At 42.5% G+C, this 23,316-nt stretch overlaps 3 protein-coding genes across 3 annotated transcripts in view; all 3 read left to right on the forward strand.

Moving 5' to 3' along the window:
- Positions 1-11,397, forward strand: part of MED6 (mediator complex subunit 6) — a 30,167-nt gene extending 18,770 nt beyond the window's left edge. The window contains exon 9 of the mRNA XM_032689897.1: positions 11,286-11,397. The gene's annotated coding sequence lies outside the window, so the exon portion shown is untranslated. The remainder of the gene's footprint in view (positions 1-11,285) is intronic.
- Positions 20-2,473, forward strand: LOC116787867 (disintegrin and metalloproteinase domain-containing protein 20-like). The gene has a single exon (XM_032689894.1). It carries the CDS (start codon positions 35-37, stop codon positions 2,339-2,341), a length of 2,307 nt encoding a protein of 768 aa, XP_032545785.1. The 5' UTR covers positions 20-34; the 3' UTR covers positions 2,342-2,473.
- LOC116787870 (synaptojanin-2-binding protein-like) lies at positions 7,382-15,903 on the forward strand. The gene is made up of 4 exons (XM_032689901.1): positions 7,382-7,524; positions 11,286-11,422; positions 12,918-13,013; positions 14,474-15,903. Exons 1-4 carry the CDS (start codon positions 7,458-7,460, stop codon positions 14,612-14,614), a joined length of 441 nt encoding a protein of 146 aa, XP_032545792.1. The 5' UTR covers positions 7,382-7,457; the 3' UTR covers positions 14,615-15,903.
- Positions 15,904-23,316: the final 7,413 nt, after the last annotated feature.

Below are 23,316 nucleotides of genomic sequence, written 5' to 3' on the forward strand. Positions count from 1 at the left end.
GGGGCGGGGGGGCGGCCGGTGCCGGGCGGCAGCGATGGGGGCGCTGCCGGGGCTCCTGGTGCTGCTGCTGCTGCTGGGGCTGGCGGGGTGCCCCGGTGCGCGAGGGGCCCGCCCCGCCGAGCCCCTCGCCGCGTGGGTGACTGTGCCGCGGCAACTGAGCCCGCGGGCCGGCAGCGACCCCCCGGCCGTGACCTACTGGCTGAAGGTGGCGGGGCGGCCGCGGGTGCTGCGCCTGCAGCCCCGGCGGGGCCTGGTCTCCCGGCCCTTCACATTGTACACCTATGGCAAGGACGGGGCCCGCCGGGAGGAGCACCCCTTCGTGCGGGACAACTGCTTCTACCAGGGCGAGGTGTTGGGCAGCCCTGGCTCCCTGGTGGCCCTCAGTGCCTGTGACAGGGGCCTCCACGGCGTGCTCTGGGTGGAGGATGATACCTTCCAGATCGAGCCCATCCCCAATGATCCAGCCTTTCGGCACATCCTCTACCGCATGGAGGAGGCCAACAGCCCCATGGGCCCCACCTGCGGACTGACCCCTGAGATGCTGCAGCACCAAAAGGCTGTGCTGCCCTGGTTCAAGGCTCCAAAGGCAGAGGAGGAGAACGAGGAACTGAAGGACTGGTGGACACACATCAGATATGTCAAGATAGTAGTGGTCGTGGACAATGTGCGGTTTGTGCAGTCGGGCAGGAATAAATCCGAAGTCTTGAGGCAAGTCATGGAAGTCATCAACATTGGGGACATTCTGTACAAACAGCTTTCTGTTCGGCTGTTTCTTATAGGATTGGAGATATGGACCGAAAGCAACTTAATAAATATTACTACATCTCTCGGCAAGGTACTCAGTGACTTTAACAACTGGCGAAAGTCAAACCTGTCCCGACGGATGCACCATGATGTTGCTCACTTATTTGCATTCCAGAGCTTTGGAAGCACCCTGGGATTGGCATATATAGGGACAGTGTGTGATAACAACTGGTCATCAGCTGTTGCTTCCTTCACTGAAAAAAAGTTGTCCACATTTTTTATCACATTTGTCCATGAGCTGGGCCATAATCTTGGGATGAGCCATGATAAAGCAGACTGTAAATGCAAACGAGAGAAATGCATTATGTACGAAAGCAACGCTGACACTGATGCGTTCAGTGACTGCAGTTACAAATACTACTTTGACCTGCTTGTAAAAGGTGCTGACTGCCTTCGTGAACCACCACCAGCAGGCGCTTTCTACGCCTTGAAGCGTGAATACTGTGGGAATAAGATATTAGAAAGTGGAGAGCAATGTGACTGTGGTTCACAATCAGTCTGCAGAAAGGATCCTTGTTGCCACCCGAACTGTACGCTTACTGTAGGTTCAGTCTGTGCGTCTGGAAAATGCTGCAAGAACTGTAAGGTCCTTCCAGCAGGAACACTCTGCAGAGAAAGTACTGGCAGCTGTGACCTGCCAGAGTATTGCAATGGGATTTCCCCTCAGTGCCCACTGGATGTCTACCTACAAGATGGAACCCCTTGCAAAGATGGTGCTTATTGCTATGAAGGAAAATGTTCTTCCCACAGTAAACAGTGCCAGGATCTCTTTGGCAAACAAGCCAGGGCTGCTTCTTTAGATTGCTTCAAAGCAGTGAATACTCAAGGTGACCGGTTTGGGAATTGTGGTATTCATAACAATATCCATTTTACAAAATGCAGTATTGAGAATATCTTATGCGGTAGGATTCAGTGTGAAAACATAGTCAAACTGCCTCCCTTGCAGAACCATGTAACGCTAGTCCAAACTCCTGTTGGAGGTAAAAATTGTTGGGGTCTTGACTATCACGTAGGGATGCCAGGAGCTGACATGGGAGCTGTGGAAGATGGCACACCATGTGGTAGCGATATGCTTTGTATCAACAGGACGTGTATGAGTGTATCAGTGCTGAACTACGACTGTAACGTGACAAAGTGTCATGACAGAGGAGTGTGTAACAATCGTAAGAACTGTCACTGCGAGTATGGCTGGGCTCCTCCATATTGTGAATTGGAAGGATTTGGAGGTAGCATTGACAGTGGACCCCCTCCAGCCAGGAAGACTTCTCAGAGAGCAAAAGTAAGACTAATACTACTTACTTTTTTTTGTCTCTGTTTCCTTGGAGTAAACCTTACCATGCGTTATAGACAGGAAATAGTAGGATGGCTTAGGAGGATAAAGGCCCAATTCCCCAGAATACTGCAGTTATTTCAAAGACTGAAAAAAACAGAAGTACCTAAAGAAGACTCACCTGATGGTGAGTCAAAATCTACTGAAGACCAACAAGCAAGAAGATCAATGCTCCTGGGGAAATCTCTCTTTAGCAAAGCCATCTGATAATATCATCAGAATAATTCAACACATTCGGAATAGCTCTAATCTCATATGATATCATTAAATGCAGGTAAAAGTTATCTTTGTTTATTTTAAATTAATAAATGTAGGCATTAAGGCCTGCTGTTCTTTGTACGCTGAGCTCTTAAATTGACGTAGTTAGGTAAACTGTAGGTAGAGTGTTTATGCTTCATATCAACAGTTTAAAAATGCAAACTTCTTAAAAAGATAAGATAAATTATCTGTAGATAAATTATTTGCTTCAATTTACTCCTTCATCTAATGCTTTCTTTGATTCAGGGAGAGAGATGTTTGTGAACATCTTGCTTCTGTCATTCGTTAACAACTAAAGAGAAAATATTGCTCTTGCAGTCTCCACTGGGTTCCTTCCAACACGAACCATTCTATGATTCTATGATTTAATTCGCATCTGTGACACACAAACAGGCAAGAAATAGGTATTGCAGTGAGATGCAGGTGTCTGTTTCATAAGTGTTTCCAACTGTTTACAGGGAGCAGCCTTTCAGGAGGGAGGTAGACCATAGGAAACAGGGTCTTCATTTTGTGAGACAGTAGAGAAGGATTATCCAGATCACAGCAGTAAGCATTACATTTTTGACCATCAGATATACATCAACAGTGTAGTGGCATCAAATCTGACATTTCACAAGAACAAATTGTCTTTATTTTCTGGAAATTTTCCAGTGCCTTGAGTGATGGCTTCTTCTGAGAAGTGTTGTGTATTTTATTGTCACTAAGAGGAGCTGTCTGTGGGGTTGCACAAGTTAACTGAATTTCTAAAGTATTCGGAACTATTCTGCAAGAGTTTTCCCCACCCATAATTCCTACAATATTTGATAGATGTTTTATCTGACTTTCTCACGATGTTTCTCTTGGTTTACGATGTGATTGTTTCTTATGCTATAACTGAATGTGTCCTTGCAGCTCTACAGTGCCACACAGAAGCACTGTATTTTTCTTTTTTTTTTTTAACACAAGATAAAATGTGTCTAACTTCTGGAAAAATATGAGGGACATGGAAATTCAATAAGTTTTAATTGTATTATTTATATTATAGCAGTGACTAGATCTTTCTATCAGATCAGCATGAAGAGGATTCTGTAGTCCAGATTACAGTGAAAACTTTTTTCTAAAGGTCTGGTGTTTCTGGATTAAGGGCTATAATGCACTTCTCTGCTAACAAAAGAATTATTTGTATTTAGAAAGCAAAGAGGACATTTTTAGCAAACATTCTATAAAGGCAGGATAAGTACCCCAATACTTGCAACATTTGGGAAGAAATATGTTCATGACTCTACAAATGATGATGGTTAACTCTAGCTGCCTCCCAAACGTGACATTTATGTTTTTAGAATACACATTTTCCTGTAATACTTTTTTTTCTCCATAATTATGTCCTATATCCAAAAAGGGCTGGTTAGATTATGATTGAATGTGAAATACAAAGGATGTGATTCACACTGTTTCATGGCTTTTTGTCTAGAGCAAATGGATCCTTACATAATTATCTATATTTGTCTGAGGAAATGAGGTAACACATTGTTTGCTCAGCAGGCTATGCTTATTGTCTTGATAAAACACGGATAATTTTGATTAGATGAAGAAAACTTAATCCTGTGTTTATGTCAAATGACAAGATAACTGCCCCTTGACTAACACCCCAAATTTATTCCTTATAGCCAGAGACCTTTTTCTGGGGAGCATAGGGGGAGTGTTCTCTGAGAAATAATAATCGTAATGCAGGTGTTGCTAACAAGGGATACTTGATAAACAAGGGGGATAGTCAAAAGACAGAGACAAAAAGTAACACATCACCTTCCAACTAGCTATGCACAGCTGGTAAGTACTGGCAGACTTTTTTAAATTTTGCTTTTTAAATAGATGAAGAGTGGCAGAAGTTTCAGACTGCCATCTTGATGGCTACCTATTGCTGATTGATACTGTACCATAAACTGCCGAGTATAGATCTGTGCTGAGACCAGAGAGAAGTTAGAGGGTCAGGGAGTTTTTATTTACAGACCTGCATGCTGAAGAGACAGAGGTGTAAATGAAAGCACAATTTAGGCTAGAACATTTATTTGCAAATGTAGTTTTGGAAAAGACAAAGCAATAAAATGCTGTAGTTTCCATTTTTCTCTATGCTTAAAGATTGATCTAAAAAAACAATTACTTAATTGGGAGGAGGCTTTCAGTGAGCTTTGGATAGGAGTATTTCTGTACACTTTTCTCTTGTTTTTGCTTAGGCCATATAAGCAAGACAGACACCTATCCCAACAAACCTAGTCTGTGTTTTATAAAAAGTGTGAGTTGCCTTGCTAAGGTTTTCTCTTTGAAAATATTGTTGTTTCTGATTTTACCATAGCTATGAATAACTTGATTCTTGTGGTAGTTTGTTAGAAGTGTCCCGCTACTCTGAAGATGCTGCTCTGAAGGTGCTAGGAAGGTTCAAGTTTAAGTTTAATCCTAATCTTTCTGGTTTCCCCTTTTTTTCCCCTCATAGTTTTAATTACCTTTTAAAATGCTTTAAATGGATGCTAGAACTTGGTTAATGTATAAGTCACTTGAACATGGAAGAGGCAGCCTGCAAATGCTGCTGCACCATCTCCCAAGAGATGTGGGTCAGTGGAGTACTTGAAATGGGTGCTGGAGGAAATAAGATGACACAATCTGGTCTAGTGGAAGGTGTCCCTGCCCCTGGCAGGGGAGTTGGAACTAGATGCTCCTTAAGGTCCCTTCCAATCCAAACCATTCTGTGATTCTGTGAAGTGGCCTGTGCCGGTGCAGTAAGGTATTAAGTCTTAGGTAGCTGTTAACACATGGCAGGCTACTTAGCGATAGGTGAAGCCTGAATCTGCCTAAGAGTAAGTTACAACAATAATATACAATATATATCCATGTTTCTTGTTTGAAATATCTTCCTGGCTAAAGAAGACTTATAAGAACACTTAATATCAAAGTTATCTCAGATCAAGATAAAATTGGGTTTGTTCTAAACCAAGATTGTCATCTTTAAAATACATTAAACTGCTGCTAAGGAACAGTATGTATCTTCAAGGAGTTTGCCAAGTACCTCGCAGTTGCTCACTCACTCTTCTCCCACTCCTTCCCAGTGGGAAGGAGATTTGGAAAAGAAAAGGTTACCCTCGTGGGTAGAGATAAAACGAGTTTAATAATTGAAACAAAACAAAATAAAAAAAGAAAAAAAAGGCAAGAGTAAAGGAAACAAGTCCTGCACAGTAAAATTGCTTATCACCCACTGACCGATACCCATTCCATCTCAGAACATGATTTGCCCCCTTCCAGGTAACTCCCCCAGTTTATATCCTGAACATGTATATGTCTAGAACTAGACTGTTCTGGGGTATGGAATATCCCTTTGTCCAATTTAGGTTACCTGTTCTGGCTATGCTCCCTCCCAGGCTTTTGTGCACCTCCTCACTGGCAGAGCATGAGACACTGAAAAGTCCTCAGCTCCTCCACTTAAGGTTAACACTCCTTAGCAACAACAAAAACATCAGTGTGTTATCAACATTATTCTCATACTAAATCCAAAAAACAGAGCACAGTACCAGCTACCAAGGAGAAAATGAACTCTGTCCCAGCTGAAACCAGGACAGGGGGAAAAAATAATGGATGACTGTTGTGCAGGTTTTATTGTGCAGTGTTCCTATTTAATGGCCACAAAAAGTATAGACATCCAGGACAACATAACTCTGTGAACTGGACTGAAACAGATGTGAAACTGAATGCTGTGCTCAACTGTTTTAAGAAGTCTTCCCATGATAGACAAATCATGGTTTTGCTCATCATTGCAGGTGTAATTGGACCTTGAATGCCTGTCTCCCACCTCTGAGGCAGGTGTTCTAACACTCAGTTTAGCACTAAGCAATAATGTTGTAGCATTAAGGCACATAGCACACTCTTCCTCTAATTCAGAGATCCATCACCCAGATTGCCTCTCCCTATTAAATTCAGGAATCCAAAAATGCAGATCATCTGGGAATGAATGCAGTCAAAAATATTTGTTATCTGTACTGTAATACCAAACAAACTGATTGATAGTGTTAACACTGAAGACCAGAGCAGCTGGTCCTCATTTTCATCAGAGAAGTTCCTGCAACATGTAGATGTGACTGATCTTGTAGTGCCAAGCAATCAGGCAATTTAATTGGATCAGGCCTGTTCATTGTTCCCTGTTGTCATTGTCTGTATTGACATACTTGTAGCATGTGCTGAAATAGATAAGGATACAGTTTAATAAGGAAATAAGTAATCATAAATTTTGCCTTGCTGTTTATTTCCCAAGAATCTGTTGGTTCAAGAAATCCCTGTCATACAGAGTGCCAGGTTCAAGTGGCTTCTCTGTTAGGTAGCAAGTTGAAATACTTTGCCCTTTATTGCTAGGTAATTATCTGTAGAGTTTTGAGGAAATTTCTCAAATCCTCAAACCAAGTGCCTTGTTCAGGGCATAGTTAGGTACTTACTGTCCTGGCAGTGGCAGTCAGCATGTACCATTTGTGTTTCTGAATCTAGAGCATCACTTTATTGCATCACAGGCTATCTAAGCAATGGCATAGATGCTATCTCTGCAATTTGCCTGCATTTGGCTTTTGCTCCTGCCCATCACTGTCTGATCTGCTTTTCAGCTTGCTGTGAGGCCAGTTAAAAGGGTTGGGAACAGGTCAGATATCTCTCTCTTTCTCTGCTACGTTCCCCTAGACAACAATCACCTACTTCTTAACCTTCCTGAGAAAGCCAGCTCCAGCCTGGGGAGCAAAGCACGGCCAGGCACAGATGCCGCGTAGGATCCGGGGAAGGTGCAGGGGGCAGGAGGACGCTGTGCTGGGTTCCCCCGGGCCCGCTCCTCTCCAGCCTCTGCAGTGAGCGCCCGTCGCGGGCGGCCCGAGGGCCCAGCGGGAGCAGCCCCGTCCCGCGGGCGGCCGCAGCTCCCGGGCCGAGCCGTGCCGCTCGCAGGACGCGCTGGCACCGCTTCCCGCGGCGCGGACTACAACTCCCAGCGCTCCGCGGCGCGGCCCGGCGGCGGCGGCCGAGGGGACGGGAGCGGCTGCCCCGGGTGTCGAGTTCATCAGGCCGCAGCATGAACGGCAGCGTGGCGGGCGGCGGCTACGCCGAGGAGATCATCAGCCTCACCCGCAGACCTTCAGGTAAAGACGGGGGCGACCGCCCCGCGCTGGCCCCGGGCGCCTCCCGGGCCGGGGCAGCCGCGCCGAGGCCTGCGGAGCTCCCGGGGAGGCCGGAGCGGGAGCGCGCGGTGGTGGCGGGGGCTGGCAGTGCTGCCGTGGTGGGCACAGGCGCGGCGGCGGAGGGCCCGGCGACGAGGTGCCGGCGAGGACGGGAGGGAGAGCGGGCAGCCCTGCGGTGAGGGAGAGCCGGCTGGGTCAGGCTCGGTCCTCTGCGGGAGCGCCGGCCGGTGTCCCCGTGAACAACTCGCCTCTGGTTTTCCCAGGAAGCTGCCATCTCCGGTGGAGCTCCTGTTGCTTCCAAGTGAGGTGGCAGGCGTTGAGCGCCCAGCCGCGTTGGATACCCTGAGTTAAGTGCCATTTCAAAATCGTGTGTCCCAGTGACCGTGCCCCGTAGTGTCAGCTTGGCGGTCATTGTACGGGGTAGGACGAGGGGCCTCGGGGGGTGAGAGAGAGGAGCACAGGCTGGAGGGGAGAGGGAACAGGGCAGTCCTTGGGGCATTGTTTTGGCTTTGCTTTTCAGGAATTATGATGCCATTCAAATCACACTTTGAGAAGTGCGGCAAGTTAGCACCAAACGTACAACTCCTGAGCAAAATCTGGCTCTAAAGAACCTCTGGAGCAAAATCCTGACTCCAGGGAGGTTTCAAAGCTACGGCTGTACTTTTGCGCGTGAGGCCTTGTCTTTAATTAAAACGAGCATAAAAGAAAATGTGGCAGCCCTTCTGTCTGTCTGCACAACTGTTAGGGGCGGCTGCTGGCCGGCCTCGGCTCCATGGGCTCCCCAGGGACTGCAGCACCCACAGCGTTGGCCTGTGTGCCGTTTTGCGATTTCTGGGGTGAACGTATTTCCTGGTAGGTCCTGGCCCCTGTGCTGGCAATCAGAACCCAGAGGGTGGGCCCGGGGTGCAGTCCTCTGCCTCCCCTGCTCGCCAGAACAGCCACTGGTCTGAAAGCCGCATAGCCCTGCCTGTAGAGCCATGAGGTCAAGCTAATGAAGCTGTGCTTGTCAGTGAAAACTGTTTGCTAAACAAAGCCGGTTCTGATGGGAAAGCTGTTTCCATGCATTTGGGAACCTAAAATTTTGAGAGAGGCGGAAGGGAATGTCGAAGTGCAGAGTTGAGAATGGTCTTGGATGTGGCCACTGTGATTTAAGTCTGGTCATTAAGACGGGCTGTGCATTTTTAGTTAGGCTTCTAACTATGTTACTTGATTTGAAGGTTCTACAGCCCCTTTTGGCCTTAATGTACTTACCATATGAATTCATTTCTGTGGAAGGAACAAAACACTATTATCTGTGAAGCAGAATGTAATACCATAGTCTCCCAAATCAGAGTTTTGACTGCAACTTGTTAAAATAGGTCTGATGCTAAACATCTCTGGCAAAAGTTTGCTAAGGTGTTGAATGTATTTCCAGTGGCAAAATGGTGTGTATATGTCTCTTTTTCAACTTTCTTTGTATTCAGTTCTTTTTTCTAATCCTGGCAATTATAATTTTTTTCATGTCTTTTTGAAGGACTTTTTTAGTTTCAGGGAGGGTAAATGAGGCATAGGGAGGTCTGCAGCCTCAGGGAGGGTGAGAAGTTTAGCCCAGAGCCTGCTTTTAAAGCTTTACCTTTCTGCTTCTGGTTCCTTTTAGACAAGAGACTTAGTGCCATGTTCTCCCTTCCTCCCCTTGCTCCTTTTCTTCTGGCTGTGCTGTGTCTCTTTCTATGGCTACATGAACTGTAAGGGAGAGAATAGCAGAGAGTTCAAGGAATTATAGGGAAGATATTTTTAGCCAGAGTGGAAGTTTAAGTGCTGGAAAGAAAAGACACAGAGAAAAAGTTCAGTGAATACTGAACTTGGTCTAGCATGAATTGCTGCTTCTTTGGCACAAAGATTTGCCTCTGCTGATGAAGGCTGTGACTTTTGATTATTTCTCCAACTGTGGATGAAAAGTTGCAAAATATATACTTCTTCATATATATATATATATATATGTTTGAGGGCTTTTATATATGTGAAAGAGAATCAATGTGTTCTGAAACTCTAGCTCCTTCTTTCTGGCTTTTTAATAAGTGCTGATTAAACCTTTCTGTGGTATTGATTTCCCCTGTTTCCAGGGTATTGGCTTTGTGGCAAATAATTTTTAGGTTTATGGATTTTTAATTTTTTTCTTTTTTATTTCCATTGAAGAGTGTGTTATTGTTCACGACTGCCCCTGCTTGGAACAGATATTAGTCTAGTTGAAAAGTCAGTGTTTATTCAATTTACTCTTGCTTTCATTTTCTTCCTTGCTTGTCTGAAGCTGCCAGGAAGGGAATTTTTAAAAAAAAAAAAAAAAAAAGCGTGGCAAGATTGCAGTTAATATTTCTTTACTTCCGAGCTGTAGATGCACACTTGAAATAGCATGACTCATTTTGTAAATCCTTTGATCTCCTATGACTGATTTAAAATGCTGCTTCCCAGCAGGCACAAGGTGGTTTTACTTTCATTTGCAACTCCTCTTCTCAAGGTTTCTAGCCACAACTTTGAGTGAAGATAAGAAAGAAAGTGAAAACAAATAAATCAGCCTGGCTGAACATGGGCAGAATTTACCTTCAGCTGTTCTTGACTATAACTTTTGGATGACTGGTCTATGTCAGAAAAAAAAAATTGTTTTGTTTTTTTTTTTCATTTGCTTTGATTGTGTATTTGATTTTTTTTTTCTTTTTCCTTAGCTTTTCTTTCCCTTATTTCTTTGCAAGCTTCTTCCTAGGGAATTTTTCCTATCCCTTGTCATGTATTATTATTTATAGACAATCTTAGCTGCATGTGCAATGGGGAATGTGCTCTTGTAACCTGTGGTTTTCCAGATTCCCAGATTCTGAATTCAGTTTGTTCTTCTGGGTTTTGATGAAGCAAGAAATTTTAACTTTAATCCAGAAGCTGGATCCAACTAGATATCTGTAACTGAGGCTTACTTTAAAGAACGATATAAAATGGCCAAAATGTGAAGTGGACATCAGTTCTGTTTAATGTATGCGTATTCTTTTTTGTTTTGCTTTAAATCTGCGAACTTTGTCTTTATTTCCTGTCATGTTTTGAATTCATGTAACAGAACAAAACGATTGCATACAATTTGAAGAAACTTCATGTAGGATAGTCTTATTCTTGGAGGTAAAGCACACCAGTTCCAGTTCCTGGGATGTGGAAGGGGAGCCTTCTGAGCCCTAGTACAGTTCTGCTTGCCTGTTTCCTCATCATCTGTAGGCAGGGTCTGATGTTTCTTGCCGTTCCTTACTCTGTTTCCCAGCTCACAAAATGCTTGTCAGGCATGATTTCTTGTTGCTCAAAGGTAATGATTTGCTATAGCCTCATGCGAAATGCAAAATGATTTCATTTTCCTTCATGCTGTGCTGAAGAAGTGTATTCCTGCTGAGGGCTGAACCGGCATCTCGGAGATGATGGCACGTCCCTCAGTATTCCCCAACACCCTGAATACAGCTCACCATGTTTTGTGAAATGAAGCGTCTGGTTCCTCAGGCATTTAGTGTCTCTCCTCTGCTTTCAAGACCAGTTTTGTGAGACTAATTTCTAGACAGTGGTAGTTTAAAAGGATGATGTAGATTTATGTGCTGTGAGTTTTAGTGTGGTGAAGAAAGTAGGGCATCGTGGGAAGGTGCATTCCCAATAAGCAAGACAGCAAGAATATCTGAAGCTTTGAGCTTTTTCTCATCGGTTTTCTCTTTGGCTTACCTTAGGGCTGGGCTTCAACATTGTTGGTGGGACAGATCAGCAGTACGTTTCCAATGACAGCAGCATCTATGTCAGCCGGATCAAAAAGGATGGGGCAGCTTACCTTGATGGCCGATTACAAGAAGGAGATAAAATTTTAGCGGTAAGCCCTGTCCTCTGTCGCCCCGTGTGTTCTTGAAGTGCTGTTATCAGTGATGTGATATGAGAGGCAGGTTTGCCATCGCACTGCACAGAGAGGAATGATTTGGTGAATGCAATTAGGTGATGCTGAGCAGTCTTCATGGAGGAGCTGTCTTGGGGTTCTGGGGAGAGCTTTGAGTGCTGCCTCTACAGATGTACTTGTCTCTTTTGCCTTCTTGATTTGTCTCAGAAGCACTCCATGGTGCTGCATTTGTGTTTCCTCTGGGACTTGCCTTCCTAAGGTTATAGAATCCATCAGAACTTCTCTTGTTCACAATGGATCATCATTTACACACGTGTAAATAAAGGTTTTCCATTTTTTGACCGGTAATCTATGATTACTGATCCTTTTGCTCAGGGGGATTTTTTAACTATAAAACTTCTAAGCCATAAAATTCTTGTTTTCATTTCAGCTCCTCAGGAATAATACAGGCTGCTTCTCCTTTTAGAAAAATGTTTTAAGATGACTGATGTTCAGTCTCACTGGTTCTTCAGTCAGCTGGCAGTCATACAAGACAATATGCTTTACAAAGTGATGGGTGAAGAAGTAGCATCTTCTAGTGTGATACACGATCTTCTAGTACTCCCTAATTTTATTTTACACTTGATTATTATGTTCCACATGCAATATTTTTAGCCTCTATAGACTGCCTTGCACTAGTTGGAACCTATTATTGATCCATGAAATGATCCTAAGTTAAATAGAGAATATTATCCTATCTTTTCTTGACAGTTTAATATTTATGTATTTGTGTTTGGGATATCTAAATATGAAGAGAAGGAAGGCATTGGATGTGATCTTAGGGGATACAGTTATGGGTAATGGGGATGAAAATAAAAAATTAGGATAATATAATCACTTACTGAATGAAATCAAGTAGGCTATAAAGCTTTCTGCCATGATATATTATTTTAAATTAAGAAAAATCCTACCACTTTCAAGGGGATGCCAATAAGTATATAAGTATTTTTTGTTTTGTTTTGTTACATCAATGTGCTTTTAAATTTATGTTTACAACACTTTCTCAAACAGCGGGGTTTCAAAGGTGCACCAGTAGAAGGAACAATGTGGGAAAGAGACTCATAATAATAATTTTGCTGTAGCTGCTCTTTTGTTTTCATTAGCTGTCAGAATCACACCTTTGATTTGTTTCCAGTAAAGCAACAGCATCAGAAGCTGCTATTGACACATCTGTGGTCTTATGTTCTGATTTTGCTTCTAGGTAGTTTTTTCAGTACCCTCAGTGTTTTGGCTTGGTGTTTCTCATGTTCTGCCTCAACGTATAAAAATACATCTGTAATGATGAATATTGATATTGCTGATTATAGTATCATGCCCCAAATACAGAATTTTGTGAAAGATGAAGATTTTTATCTCCTTCCTATGTTAGCCTGCATCGTTAAAAATTTGCTTTTTTTGTCTTCAGCATCTGGTTCTCCTTTTCCTTTTTTGCTAGGTCAATGGCAAAGACTTGAAGGATTTGCGGCACAAGGATGCTGTGGAACTGTTCAGGAACGCAGGCTGTGATGTGTCTCTGAAAATTCAGCGCAGGGTATGTGTTACCTGTTTCTTAGGGTTATTTCTGGCTCAGTTTAGACTGGTTTTTATGATTGGTAGCTGTCTATTTGATAAGGAAGAAGAGTACTATGTCCAGGTGCTCAGTGTGACATGTGCATATAAAGATCTTGTTTGACCTATGGCCTTCTCTAGTTGCCACAGCTGTAATTGTCTGCGTATTGCTTTGTAACTCCCCAGGTCTTTGTTTTGCTGGAGTATGGTGTGTTTGCTCACAGATCTCCTTTCTCAGAGGTAAAGGTTTGTCCGTGAAGAGAGAATCCCAAGTTCTCCAGTTTTGTTTCAATGGCCAAAATTTTACTGGACACAGAATTCGTCTGTTGTTTTCAGAGGTCATCACTCATGTTAGTGTTCAGATGTGTGTGTGGCCCACCACTACAAGAAAGACACTGAGGCACTGGCATGTGTCCAGAAAAGGACAGTGAGCTGGTGAGGAGTCTGGAGTACAAGTCTTATGAGGAGCAGCTGAGGCAACTGGGGTCATTTAGCCTGGAGAAAAGGAGACTCAGGGGAGACCTTGTCGCTCCCTACAACTACCTGAAAGGAGGTTGTAGGGAGGTGGGTGTCAGCCTCTTCTTCTGAGTAAGAAGTGGTAGGACAAAAGGAGATGTCCTCAAGTTACACCAGGGGAAGTTTAGGTTGGCTGTTAGGAAGAATTTCTTCACTTGAAAGGATTGTCAAACATTGGAACAGGCTGTTGAGGGAAGTGGTTGAATCACCATCCCTGGAGGCATTTAAAAAATGTGTAGATGTGGGGCTTAATTTAATGGTGGACTTGGCAGTGCTGGGTTAATGGCCAGACTTGATGATCTTGGAGGTCTTTTCCAACCTAAAGGATTTTACGATAATACAAAATGAGGACTGCTGTAGTTTGAATGTACTGGCACTATTTGAGATGTAACGAAGGATTCAATCCTTCGTTAGCATTGAATCCTTAATTTCTGGCTAGCATTAAAATTGACAGAAGAAATGCTGATCAACCTGAAGCATGTTGGTGGGGAGAGGTGGGTTGAGATCCCTTTTCTACTCCCTTAGCAAAGGAGTAAGTCTTCTGGACCAGTGTAGAGGGTAGGTAAGAAAAACAGAGATAACTAGTGATGTCCTTTTCCTGGTAATGAGGAGGAAGTGGTGTGGTGGGAAGTGTATCAGTGGATGACTGGATATGTGTGTGTTACTGTTTCTGCTGTATCGTGCTTCAGTTCGTTAGAGTCCTAGTTTACAAAGTGGCAGAGAAACACGAACATGCCTGGTACTGACTGGATACTCTGCAGTTAAGCTCAGTCCATCCAAAACTGTTTTAACCTTCCCGTGCCTGGAGTTCACAGATAGTGGGGAAATTATCTTGAACATCCTTACAGAACCACCTGGTCCAGACACCAAACTGGAGGCTCTCCTATGATGGGTTCTGACACAAATAACTTCTTTTTTTCCTTGTAGTTGCAGCCACAAAATGGCCCTGTGGGTCATCAAAGCGATGGAGAATCAGGTGGGCTTCCTCTAGCAGCCATTCTTGTGCCAGGCCTGGCGCTTGCCGCAACAGCAGTCTGGATCTTGCTGAGGTATCGACAGCGGATGTGAAGAGTTCACGTTTGGGATATCACTGCGTATTTTACACAACTATGATGTAATTTAAAGATAGAGAATCAACGATCGTGTCACAGACTGATGTCAAAAAGGATTATTGCCTATCATCAAAGCTGCTGCTGATGTTCTTATATATTGATTTTGTTGCAGGGTTGATGGAAACAGAGAGGAAAAGGGGAAGGGAGAAGACTGTATTTATGCAAAGAGTGGGATAGCTGTTTTTTGGACAAATCTGAGGAGGTTTTGCCATCCTCCTCTATTTTGCACCACGAACTTTCAAACACACTCATCTATTCCACATTTTAAGATGTAACTGTTGGTTAAAGGGCATGGGAGTTGGGGTGATTTTAAATCAAAAATATTTACTAGAGGCTTTGCCTTGTTTCCACAGAATTTTTTCTTGAAACTAATGATCCCTGTCTAAAGCATGAATAAAGAGAAGCAATGCAGAGGGTATATTATTTTTTCCATTGAATTTTTGTTGGTTGTTGCTAAATAAATGCCTTAAGAAAAATGTGTAAAATATAATATGTGGTTTTGCAGGTAAAATCATTGGCGTAGCTGCTGATTTAACAGTAATATGCAGTATTGGTGAGGTATTTTGCCAGTTGTGGAAAGACAGAAGATAGCCTGCCACTAGAAAGAGGTTTTGTTTGTCAAAATGTCTGCTCATTCTTGAGTCAGGGTTGTAAGAGAAAACTTTCCGCAAAATAGTAGCATACCGGAGAGAGAGAGACAGGCAGACAACTGATTCACAAGGATAAGTGGAGGCAAGAGATTTGAGCATGTTGAAGCTGCAGACGAGCCTTTAGATGAGTAATGAAGTCTCTCCATTTATCAACTGGATTGAAATCTGCATCTCTCAGGTTAAAGGTCTGGTTTGGGGGTTGTTTTTTTCATGGGGAATACTTCAGATAAAGTAACTTGCTCTCTGCAGTTGGAATATCTCATGATGATTGAAAGGGAGAAACTGAGAGCAGGCTGAGATCATCCTGGCTATTGCTTGTTTGTGTTGTATGATGTTCAGGAGATAGACTGACAGCTTTAAGTCAGGGTAAACCTTAGCAAGTAAAACCAGAGGGAGAGACCATTGCTCTGGAAAGCACATTGCTGAATTTACCTGCAGGGTCTCATTCTCCTCACTGTGATTTGAATAGTTTTAAATGCCCCAGCTGATATGAGCTCTATGGGGTAAGACCTATTTCTCTTGTCTCCAAGAAATCAATATGTTTTGATTTTTTTGTAAAAGAAAAGCAGAATGCATGGTCTGGTCTGTATAATGCCAAAAAACCCAGTCACATATGCAATATATGTATTCAAACAAAGAAAAACTGGTGTCTTGGTCCTTTACTTATCTCTGTTCTTTATTATTCTAGCACTGGTGTTTGCTCAGGGCTTGTCCTGCTGTCTGCCGGAGATAGAAGCGCTATGCTATTATACATGGCATTCCTAAATCATCATGGAGTCTCAGAGCACTTAAACCTCACGAAATACTGCTTTGGCCTATAAACTGCTCTAGTGTAGTGGGAAGCGGAAATGGGAGGAATTTTGCTCCATGTTCTTAGGGGACTTTAGGAACAGACTTGAGGTTTGTTGAATGTATATTGGTGTTGGATGGCCTGGGCTGATGCATGCAGTGACTTGCCTTGGCCTGCAAACCAGTTATGCCTGATAGCAGCAGGGCTGCTGTTCAGACAGGTCGTTGCAGGTACAGCATGAACCAGCTTGTTTGTCTGTGACCTTCTCTGAATATTTGGCTGTGGTGTCCACGTGGAGCACATGTGTGTATTATGAAGGATGATAGCAGTCGATGGTGTTTTATCGCATCCTTCAGAATAAAGATGCAGACAGTAAGGAAATGGCCCATCTGAAACAGATGTCTTGTTAGCCCTTGCCTGAGCTAAGTTTTTGTGATGAGAAGGAGTATATGGAACAGGCTAGGAGGATGAGGATTTGCAGAAGGGAGTTAGTTTTCCTCATTTCCCATTGACCTAAGAGAAAGCAAAGCCTTTGGGGTTTTTTGTTTGTTTGATTTTTTTAACCTTTCAGCTTTGGGACTTTCATACTGTTCAGACATGATTGCCATCTCTGTTGCAGCAGGGAGAGGGTTATATCCAGCGCCCAGATAATGATGTGACTTATTGACCAAGAAAAGGCTGTTTCTGGTGCATAGTGTTCCTTTGGATTTCTTTTCACAGTTAACGGAATGATTTTAGTACTGCAGCATTCAGTCAGTAGCTTTTCTAGAAATTTGAGTACTAGTTTTTACTCAGAATTTAAACCATCCAGTCTAACAGTCAGGAACACCTTTCTATGTTTGCCTCCTTCAAACTAGTGCCTAGGGAGTACCAAACAATCCCTTTTCCAATCCCCAACCCCTTCTTGTCCCATTTATTGACAAAATCCAAATGGAAAATGTCTCAGCTCCGAACTCTCCTGTGAACTGTGTCTTGTATTACTTTCTCTCAGCAGCTTAACTGTCTCATCTAAACTTTCTGGGTTTTCCAGTCTTTTCCACCATGTGGTTTCTGTAGCCTTGAGTTTAATCTGTGCAGAAAATGCTGTATCTACATTTTCTATCATTGTGGAAGAAGTGAATAAAAAAAAAATCTAGTGAGAACAGCTTGTAAGTACAAGTGATCAGAGAGAATTTTAGCTTTTGTTACAACTTAAATCTCTGGGATTTAGAAAAAAGGTAAGTTGAAATCTTTGAGAGAAACATAAAAACAACCTAACTGTTTATTTGTTTGGTTTTTTTAAGAGCTCATTTGCCATTAATACTGAGGGCAGCTGAAACTCTTAAATCCCTATGTTTCTCTCCCATTCTCATCTGGGTCCCTCAAATGTATTGTGAACTTACTGGTCTGCTGAAGACTAGATTTTCATATTCATAGTTTAAAGACATCTATCTAGTTTGACTTCCTGTATATTCTAGGCTTTTGTGTCTCAGAGTCTTCAGAATTGTATGTGCTAATAATAAATATTTTACTAGGACATAACAGTGAGAAAAAGCAGCCAGACTTGATCTGAAGATTGGTAGGTGTACTACTTCTGGCACTTTTTAATTAACACAAACTAGAAGGGAGTGTGTGGGAGTGAGAGGTGCGTTGCTTTCAGTTTGCCTTTAGGTTCCAACAACTGGTTTGTTGGGTAGTTCTGTGCTAGATTAAAGAGGCCTCTAGTAACTGATAGTCCCTCCCTTTGAGGGGATTTGTGTGTTGTAGTTGCCTTACCTCGCTCATTATATTTAAGAAAAGAAGTCAACTGAGCACTTTAAGATTCTCAGTGTAGGGTACTTTCTCTCTTTGAGTAGTTTCTGTGGCTCTGTACTGTTTCCAGTTTCCATATTGCTTTGTAAAATCCAGACACCCCAACCACGTGGGATTCTCACTTTTGACCATGCTAATACCCTATAGTAGGAGTTTTTAATATAATTTTTATCAGCAAACCTTTAAAATTTTTTTGTTAAGGTACAGATAAGTGCAAAACAAATTTAAGCACCAATTCCTAAGAGCTTGCTTTCCTTAAATAGCTTTTACAAGTATCTTAAGAGTTGCATAGAGCTTTCCCTTTCTTCATTTGCAGTCTCAAGTGCCCTAAGGAATCTGTAAACCATAGAAAAAACAACATTGCCACATGAGGGGTAAATTCTCTTAATTCCAGTTTGTAGGTCAAAAGAGCAATTCTGCTTGGTTGTAGTGTGACACCAGAAATGAGTGTTAAGTATTCCAACTTCTAAATCCTTGTTCATACCCAATGTGACCTGCATAGTGTGGGGGAAGGTGTCTGACTTAGCACTTTGTTAAATCATTGCACCTCCTGTTTGCACTGGCTGCCTGCACTGACCAGCCCAGATTACTCTCTCTGCCTTGTCTGCTATATTATTTATGAGCCCACTACCTTTAGCAGTACTGATTTTGAATTCTGCTCGATCATCAGGTAAAATACCGAATGGAGTTTGGTATGGGGGCAACTTCCCTCCATGGTTATGATTTTTCAGTAGCTGTTGGTATCTCCTGATTGTTGGATTTTTTATCTGTTTAATGGATGCATTTTGATAATGTATGGCATTGATTTTTTAACAATACATGTATCGGCATGTTGAGTAGTACTAAGTAGATTATATCTGAGTGGTCAGTAAACTTCATCTGTTCTCTTGCTGGCAGAAGCTGATACCAGGGTAAGAATCAGGTCAGGTGAGCTTTATGAGCCAGTCTTTTTCCTATCTTCTTTCCTAATTTATTGATGTGGGTTTTACCTATGGAAGTAATTTTCCTGTACTCAGGATGAAGGAAAGAGCGGATAATTTGCTAATGGGACAATGTTCCACATGCTGGGGGCCCAAGGGAAGGCTTATGTGGTGAAATATGTAGGAGGGCCTTAACTATACCCTTGTCAGTGCTGTAGTGCTTGGTACATGTCATCTCTGGAGCTCTGCTCTCTCTCTGCATGTGCAGCTGAGGGGAACTCCAGGCCTTTCAATGCTTCCTTCAAGACAGAACCACATATGATGAGAACATATACAAGTTTAAATGAAGAGCAACGCTGTGCAGGCTCAGAATGTCTTTCCTTGTCAAATTTGAAAGCTTTCGCACTTGCTGCTGTAGCTGTAACTTCTCACAGGCAAACTTGACTGTAGAGTGACTGTATCTGTCTTACCTGGCTGCCAAAACCAACCTTCCTAGGTTCAAGCTCTTAGTAAAGAAGAGTAACTGTACTGAGTATGCAGGGTAATTAATCAAAGTGGTATGCGAATGATTTGAGGTAATTCACCAAGCTTTCATGCTTGTTTCTGTGTCCCAAGTCTTCCAGCCATGTTTTGTTTTGGTAAAGTTCTCCTCCCTATCATCACCACCTCTTCATCTCTTCATGACCTCTCAACATCCTTAAAGATGTTTTTTAAATTTAGAATATTTGAGATATTAGCAATCTGGTTTTAGAAGATGTTAGCATGGGGATTCCCAGGAGGAAATATTTGCTGTCCCACTTAAGTACATAGGCTGTGTGGGAGTCCAGATGCAATACATGATATAAGGGATCCAGTTACCCCAGATGATCTTTTGCATTCATCACTCCTTAGCATGTTTTAGTAAACTTCTAAATCACTGAAACAATAAAACAGAGTAGAAAAGGGGATAAAAGAATTACAATATTTAAGGCTTCTTTCACTTCCTTCTTTTTAAATATAGCAAGTTAGTATGAAGTTTGGGAATATGGTTCAGAAATTTAATTTTTAAAGGTGGGTAGTAATCCATGGATGCTTTTCTTCTTTCATTGGGTAAATAATACTCTTCAGAAGGGGTTCTAGTGAATGTAGAGAAGACTTTGTGCAGTTCTGCTTATACTTCTTCACAGACTGCTGTCAGCCGATGCACAAAAAGGCATGCTGGTCACGCACTCTGACGGCAAAGATAATACCTTTGTCTGTGAAGTGCTCCTATACAAGGGAAATATGCACATATGGCTTTGCCATATCAGGGTTGCATAGGAAGGGGTTGCATACTTCAGGTGGAAAGTAAGGCCAGAAAAAGCACAGAAGCAGGGTGGGTATCAGTGGAGCACACTGCAGGAACAAAAGTTCCTTCATCCAAGTCCCTGTGGCTGTGTGGGCCTTCTAGTTCCTAGATGAGTTGTCATCTGCCACATGGCTGAAGTGCAGCAGGACTGCCACAAGAAGCCAGTTTTTCTGCCAGGCCAGCACTTGAAGATTACAGTTCTGCAGGGTAATGTCAGTCTTGGGTCCTTTTTCTTAAATTGCTTTATTTTTTTTTTTTTCCCTAGCAGTGGTCCCAGCTTGTCCAGTTAACTATAAACCACTGGTGAAGTGCCATGTAGGTCAAGGATATGGTCAAGGAATCTGACCAAACTCTTAGTTTTCTTCTAATGGTAATTAGAAGGGAGTGTTTGAATCTGTACTGAAATTACCCAGCTCAGTGGTTTATGGGCTCCACTGCATTTTGCTCAGAAGTTGAAACAGGACTTGTTCTTGTGTCAACATTTAGACATGCTGGGATGAGGAGGAAGAACTCTTCTTCATTCTGTATTCAAGTTGTCCCTGCTTGGCAAGCTTTAATTAATCTTTCCTTGAACTGCTGGTATGTCCCATTTTTGTAACTGAATTTGTTTGTATTGCATAAATACTTATAAAAATCCTAAACAGAGGATATATGAGCACTGATCAGATGAATGGGAACACATGGTTCTGAAGCTGTGATGTGAAGCTGGAAAAAAAAAAACGCTTACTCAAAAACTGCTTCAGGGAAAACACTTTACTACTGCCATCTCTAAGTGCTGTTTTAAATGCTGGCTTCAGAACATGTGCTGTTGTTCAAGGTGAACAGCACAGTATGGAGATGTGGGCTGAGTGTGAAAGGCCTTGATTACAAAAGATGGGCTGAAGAGGTAGTAAGGTTTGGATAACCCCAAGGACTCAACAGTTATTGCTAAAGGACAAGGTTTGTACCTCGGTCAATGTCTTGGAAGTATCTGTGCTGATTCTCTGCAAAGCAGGCTCTACTTGCCAAAATGCAGGCATATTTTTGCATAAAGCCAACACGCCCTTGATTTTAAAGTGGTTAAAATTAAAATGATTTGTTCTCAAAGGCTTCAGCTGACTGAAATAGGTTCTGACAGTCATGATATTCAACATTTTAGAGGTGAGATTGTAGACTGCCCCTTACTAGGGGCAACAACTGCTGATGCAGAGCTTAACAGCAGAAGATACAAAGGTTCAACATCTAGCATTGAAAAAAGAAAAGCAATGTTAAACTGGTGTTCCCATCATGATTGTCCTGGCAGTGGGGACAGGTGGGAGGAGAAGGAGGATTACAGATAGTTGTCTCTGTTACTTATCAAATGCTGATCTATTTTAAAAGCATCAAACTAGAAACCGTTCTCTAAAACTTTACTTTCTTATGGCCTTCTAGTGATTTTTTTTCAATGTCCAAAATATATTGCCTTTTTTGCTGGGTTGTGAGCAAAACCTATGTGACCTTTCTCCACCTATTTGTGAAAGTTTTCTTGTCACCAGCTCCTCAGTGCACTGCTCTGGAAGAATTGCTGTTCCTAATAAGGCTGCATGTTTTTACTGTGTATCTAGTCACTTGAAAGTTCAAAATTTTGGCCTCATCCTTTGCTGCACACAGTCCAAATCCCTTTGGATTGTTTATACTAAAGAAAGTGATAATACAATTAGGAATCTTTGATGTTACCTTCCAATCTAAAAAAAATTATTCATGGTCCTCATCTAGTACAGCAAGTAGTGATGCTTTCTCCTTGTCTCATTCAAGGAGCTACCCAGATCTCACCCCAAAACTCCCTCCCTGAATTGTTCTCCAAGCCAGGTCTGCTTGTTCTGTGAGGTTTTTTGCTTTCTTCTACTTTGTACTACTATGGTGTTTCTCCTGACTGTCACTCTGCTGCAGCTGTGTATGTGCAGCCCTCTACCAAAAGCAGTGTACACCTTAGCCCCTTTTCTCGAATCCCTGGGCAACCCCAGAAATGCCTTTGTTTTGGACAGTGATGTATGCTCATGTTTGGAGTGAAGACTGCTAAACTCTTTCAGATACCATATTGAATAGTAAGTCCTAGGTTTTCTATTAGTTTCAGTATGTATTATGTTGATTATGATAGATTCTTATCTTCGTTATCAAACTTCAAGTAAGCTAACCTTCCACACAAGGAGATAGGCTTCAGGGTGCTGATGTGGCTGGTGATGTGTCATTGAGTGCAAAGATTGTTCCGAAGAGAGAGCTCCAGTCTCCTTCTGCAGGTGAGCTCTGGGTAGAGACTCATATTTGCTTCACTCCTCCATGAACATCAGTTTTTCCTATTCTTTCCACACTCAAATTTACCAGAAGGGAAAGTGAGATTCTTTCTGCTTACTGTTCTCCAGATCACTTCCTTTGCCTTTTTGGAATATCAATACAGTGTTTTCTATGCTCCTCCAAAGCAGAATCTGATCTTAAGAGATAGTATGATTTTTAGTCGGGATGCCAAAGGAAAACAGCATTAACTCTCTAGTCTTTTTGCTGGTATTTTGCAGGTCAGAAGAGTGCCAACCAAAAAGACTCAGTCTGGAAGAAGTTTCTCTTTGAGGGACTCTTCTGGGCAGCTATCAGTGCTCAGCTCATTGAAGAGTCACTGACTGGGTTTTTGTGATTCCCACAAACTCTGAAGTTGTATAGTGGTCAGAGCCAATCCTTTACAGATAACAGCACTGAGACAGATTCAGGAAGGTGTGATCTAACAATATTGCAGTGAAGCAAGTGGAAGATCTCCCAACAGGTAGTGCATTGTTTTCTGGGACAAATTAATAAAGCTATAGTGACCCTATAGTGTTGGGGGAGTAACATATACATCCCTTAGAGGTAGTTGTCTTTTTTCTGTGGAAAACCACATAATTAGTGATGTTCTAACAGCTCCTTTCCTTTTCCAGGTTATTCCCAGTCTTGTATGTTGTTCAGAATTGGAGATCACTTAAGAATATCAGGAAATAAGTTTCTTATATCCACAAAATGCCCCTTCTGTACCTTGTCTTTATCTTCCCTCTTTCAAACATCAACAGTTATGACAACAGGAAAGTCGGAGGCAAATAAGCAGCTGACAGTCTTCCTAATGGGCAGAAACACAGGCTGGAGTCTCTCCTGAATTCAGCAGCACAGTGGTAGAACTGCAGCAGCATTGCTAACGTGGCG

Source organism: Chiroxiphia lanceolata, chromosome 6 (assembly GCF_009829145.1).
Source record: "Chiroxiphia lanceolata isolate bChiLan1 chromosome 6, bChiLan1.pri, whole genome shotgun sequence".
Classification (NCBI taxonomy): Eukaryota; Metazoa; Chordata; class Aves; order Passeriformes; family Pipridae; genus Chiroxiphia; species Chiroxiphia lanceolata.

What these genes read in the sequence shown, in the direction of transcription:
- LOC116787867 (XM_032689894.1), top strand. Translation starts at nt 35, where the DNA reads ATGGGGGCGCTGCCGGGGCTCCTGGTGCTGCTGCTGCTGCTGGGGCTG.
- LOC116787870 (XM_032689901.1), top strand. Translation starts at nt 7,458, where the DNA reads ATGAACGGCAGCGTGGCGGGCGGCGGCTACGCCGAGGAGATCATCAGC. An exon ending in CCTCACCCGCAGACCTTCAG is followed by an intron (nt 7,525 to 11,285) that starts GTAAAGACGGGG and finishes GGCTTACCTTAG; the next exon opens with GGCTGGGCTTCAACATTGTT. An exon ending in AAGGAGATAAAATTTTAGCG is followed by an intron (nt 11,423 to 12,917) that starts GTAAGCCCTGTC and finishes CTTTTTTGCTAG; the next exon opens with GTCAATGGCAAAGACTTGAA.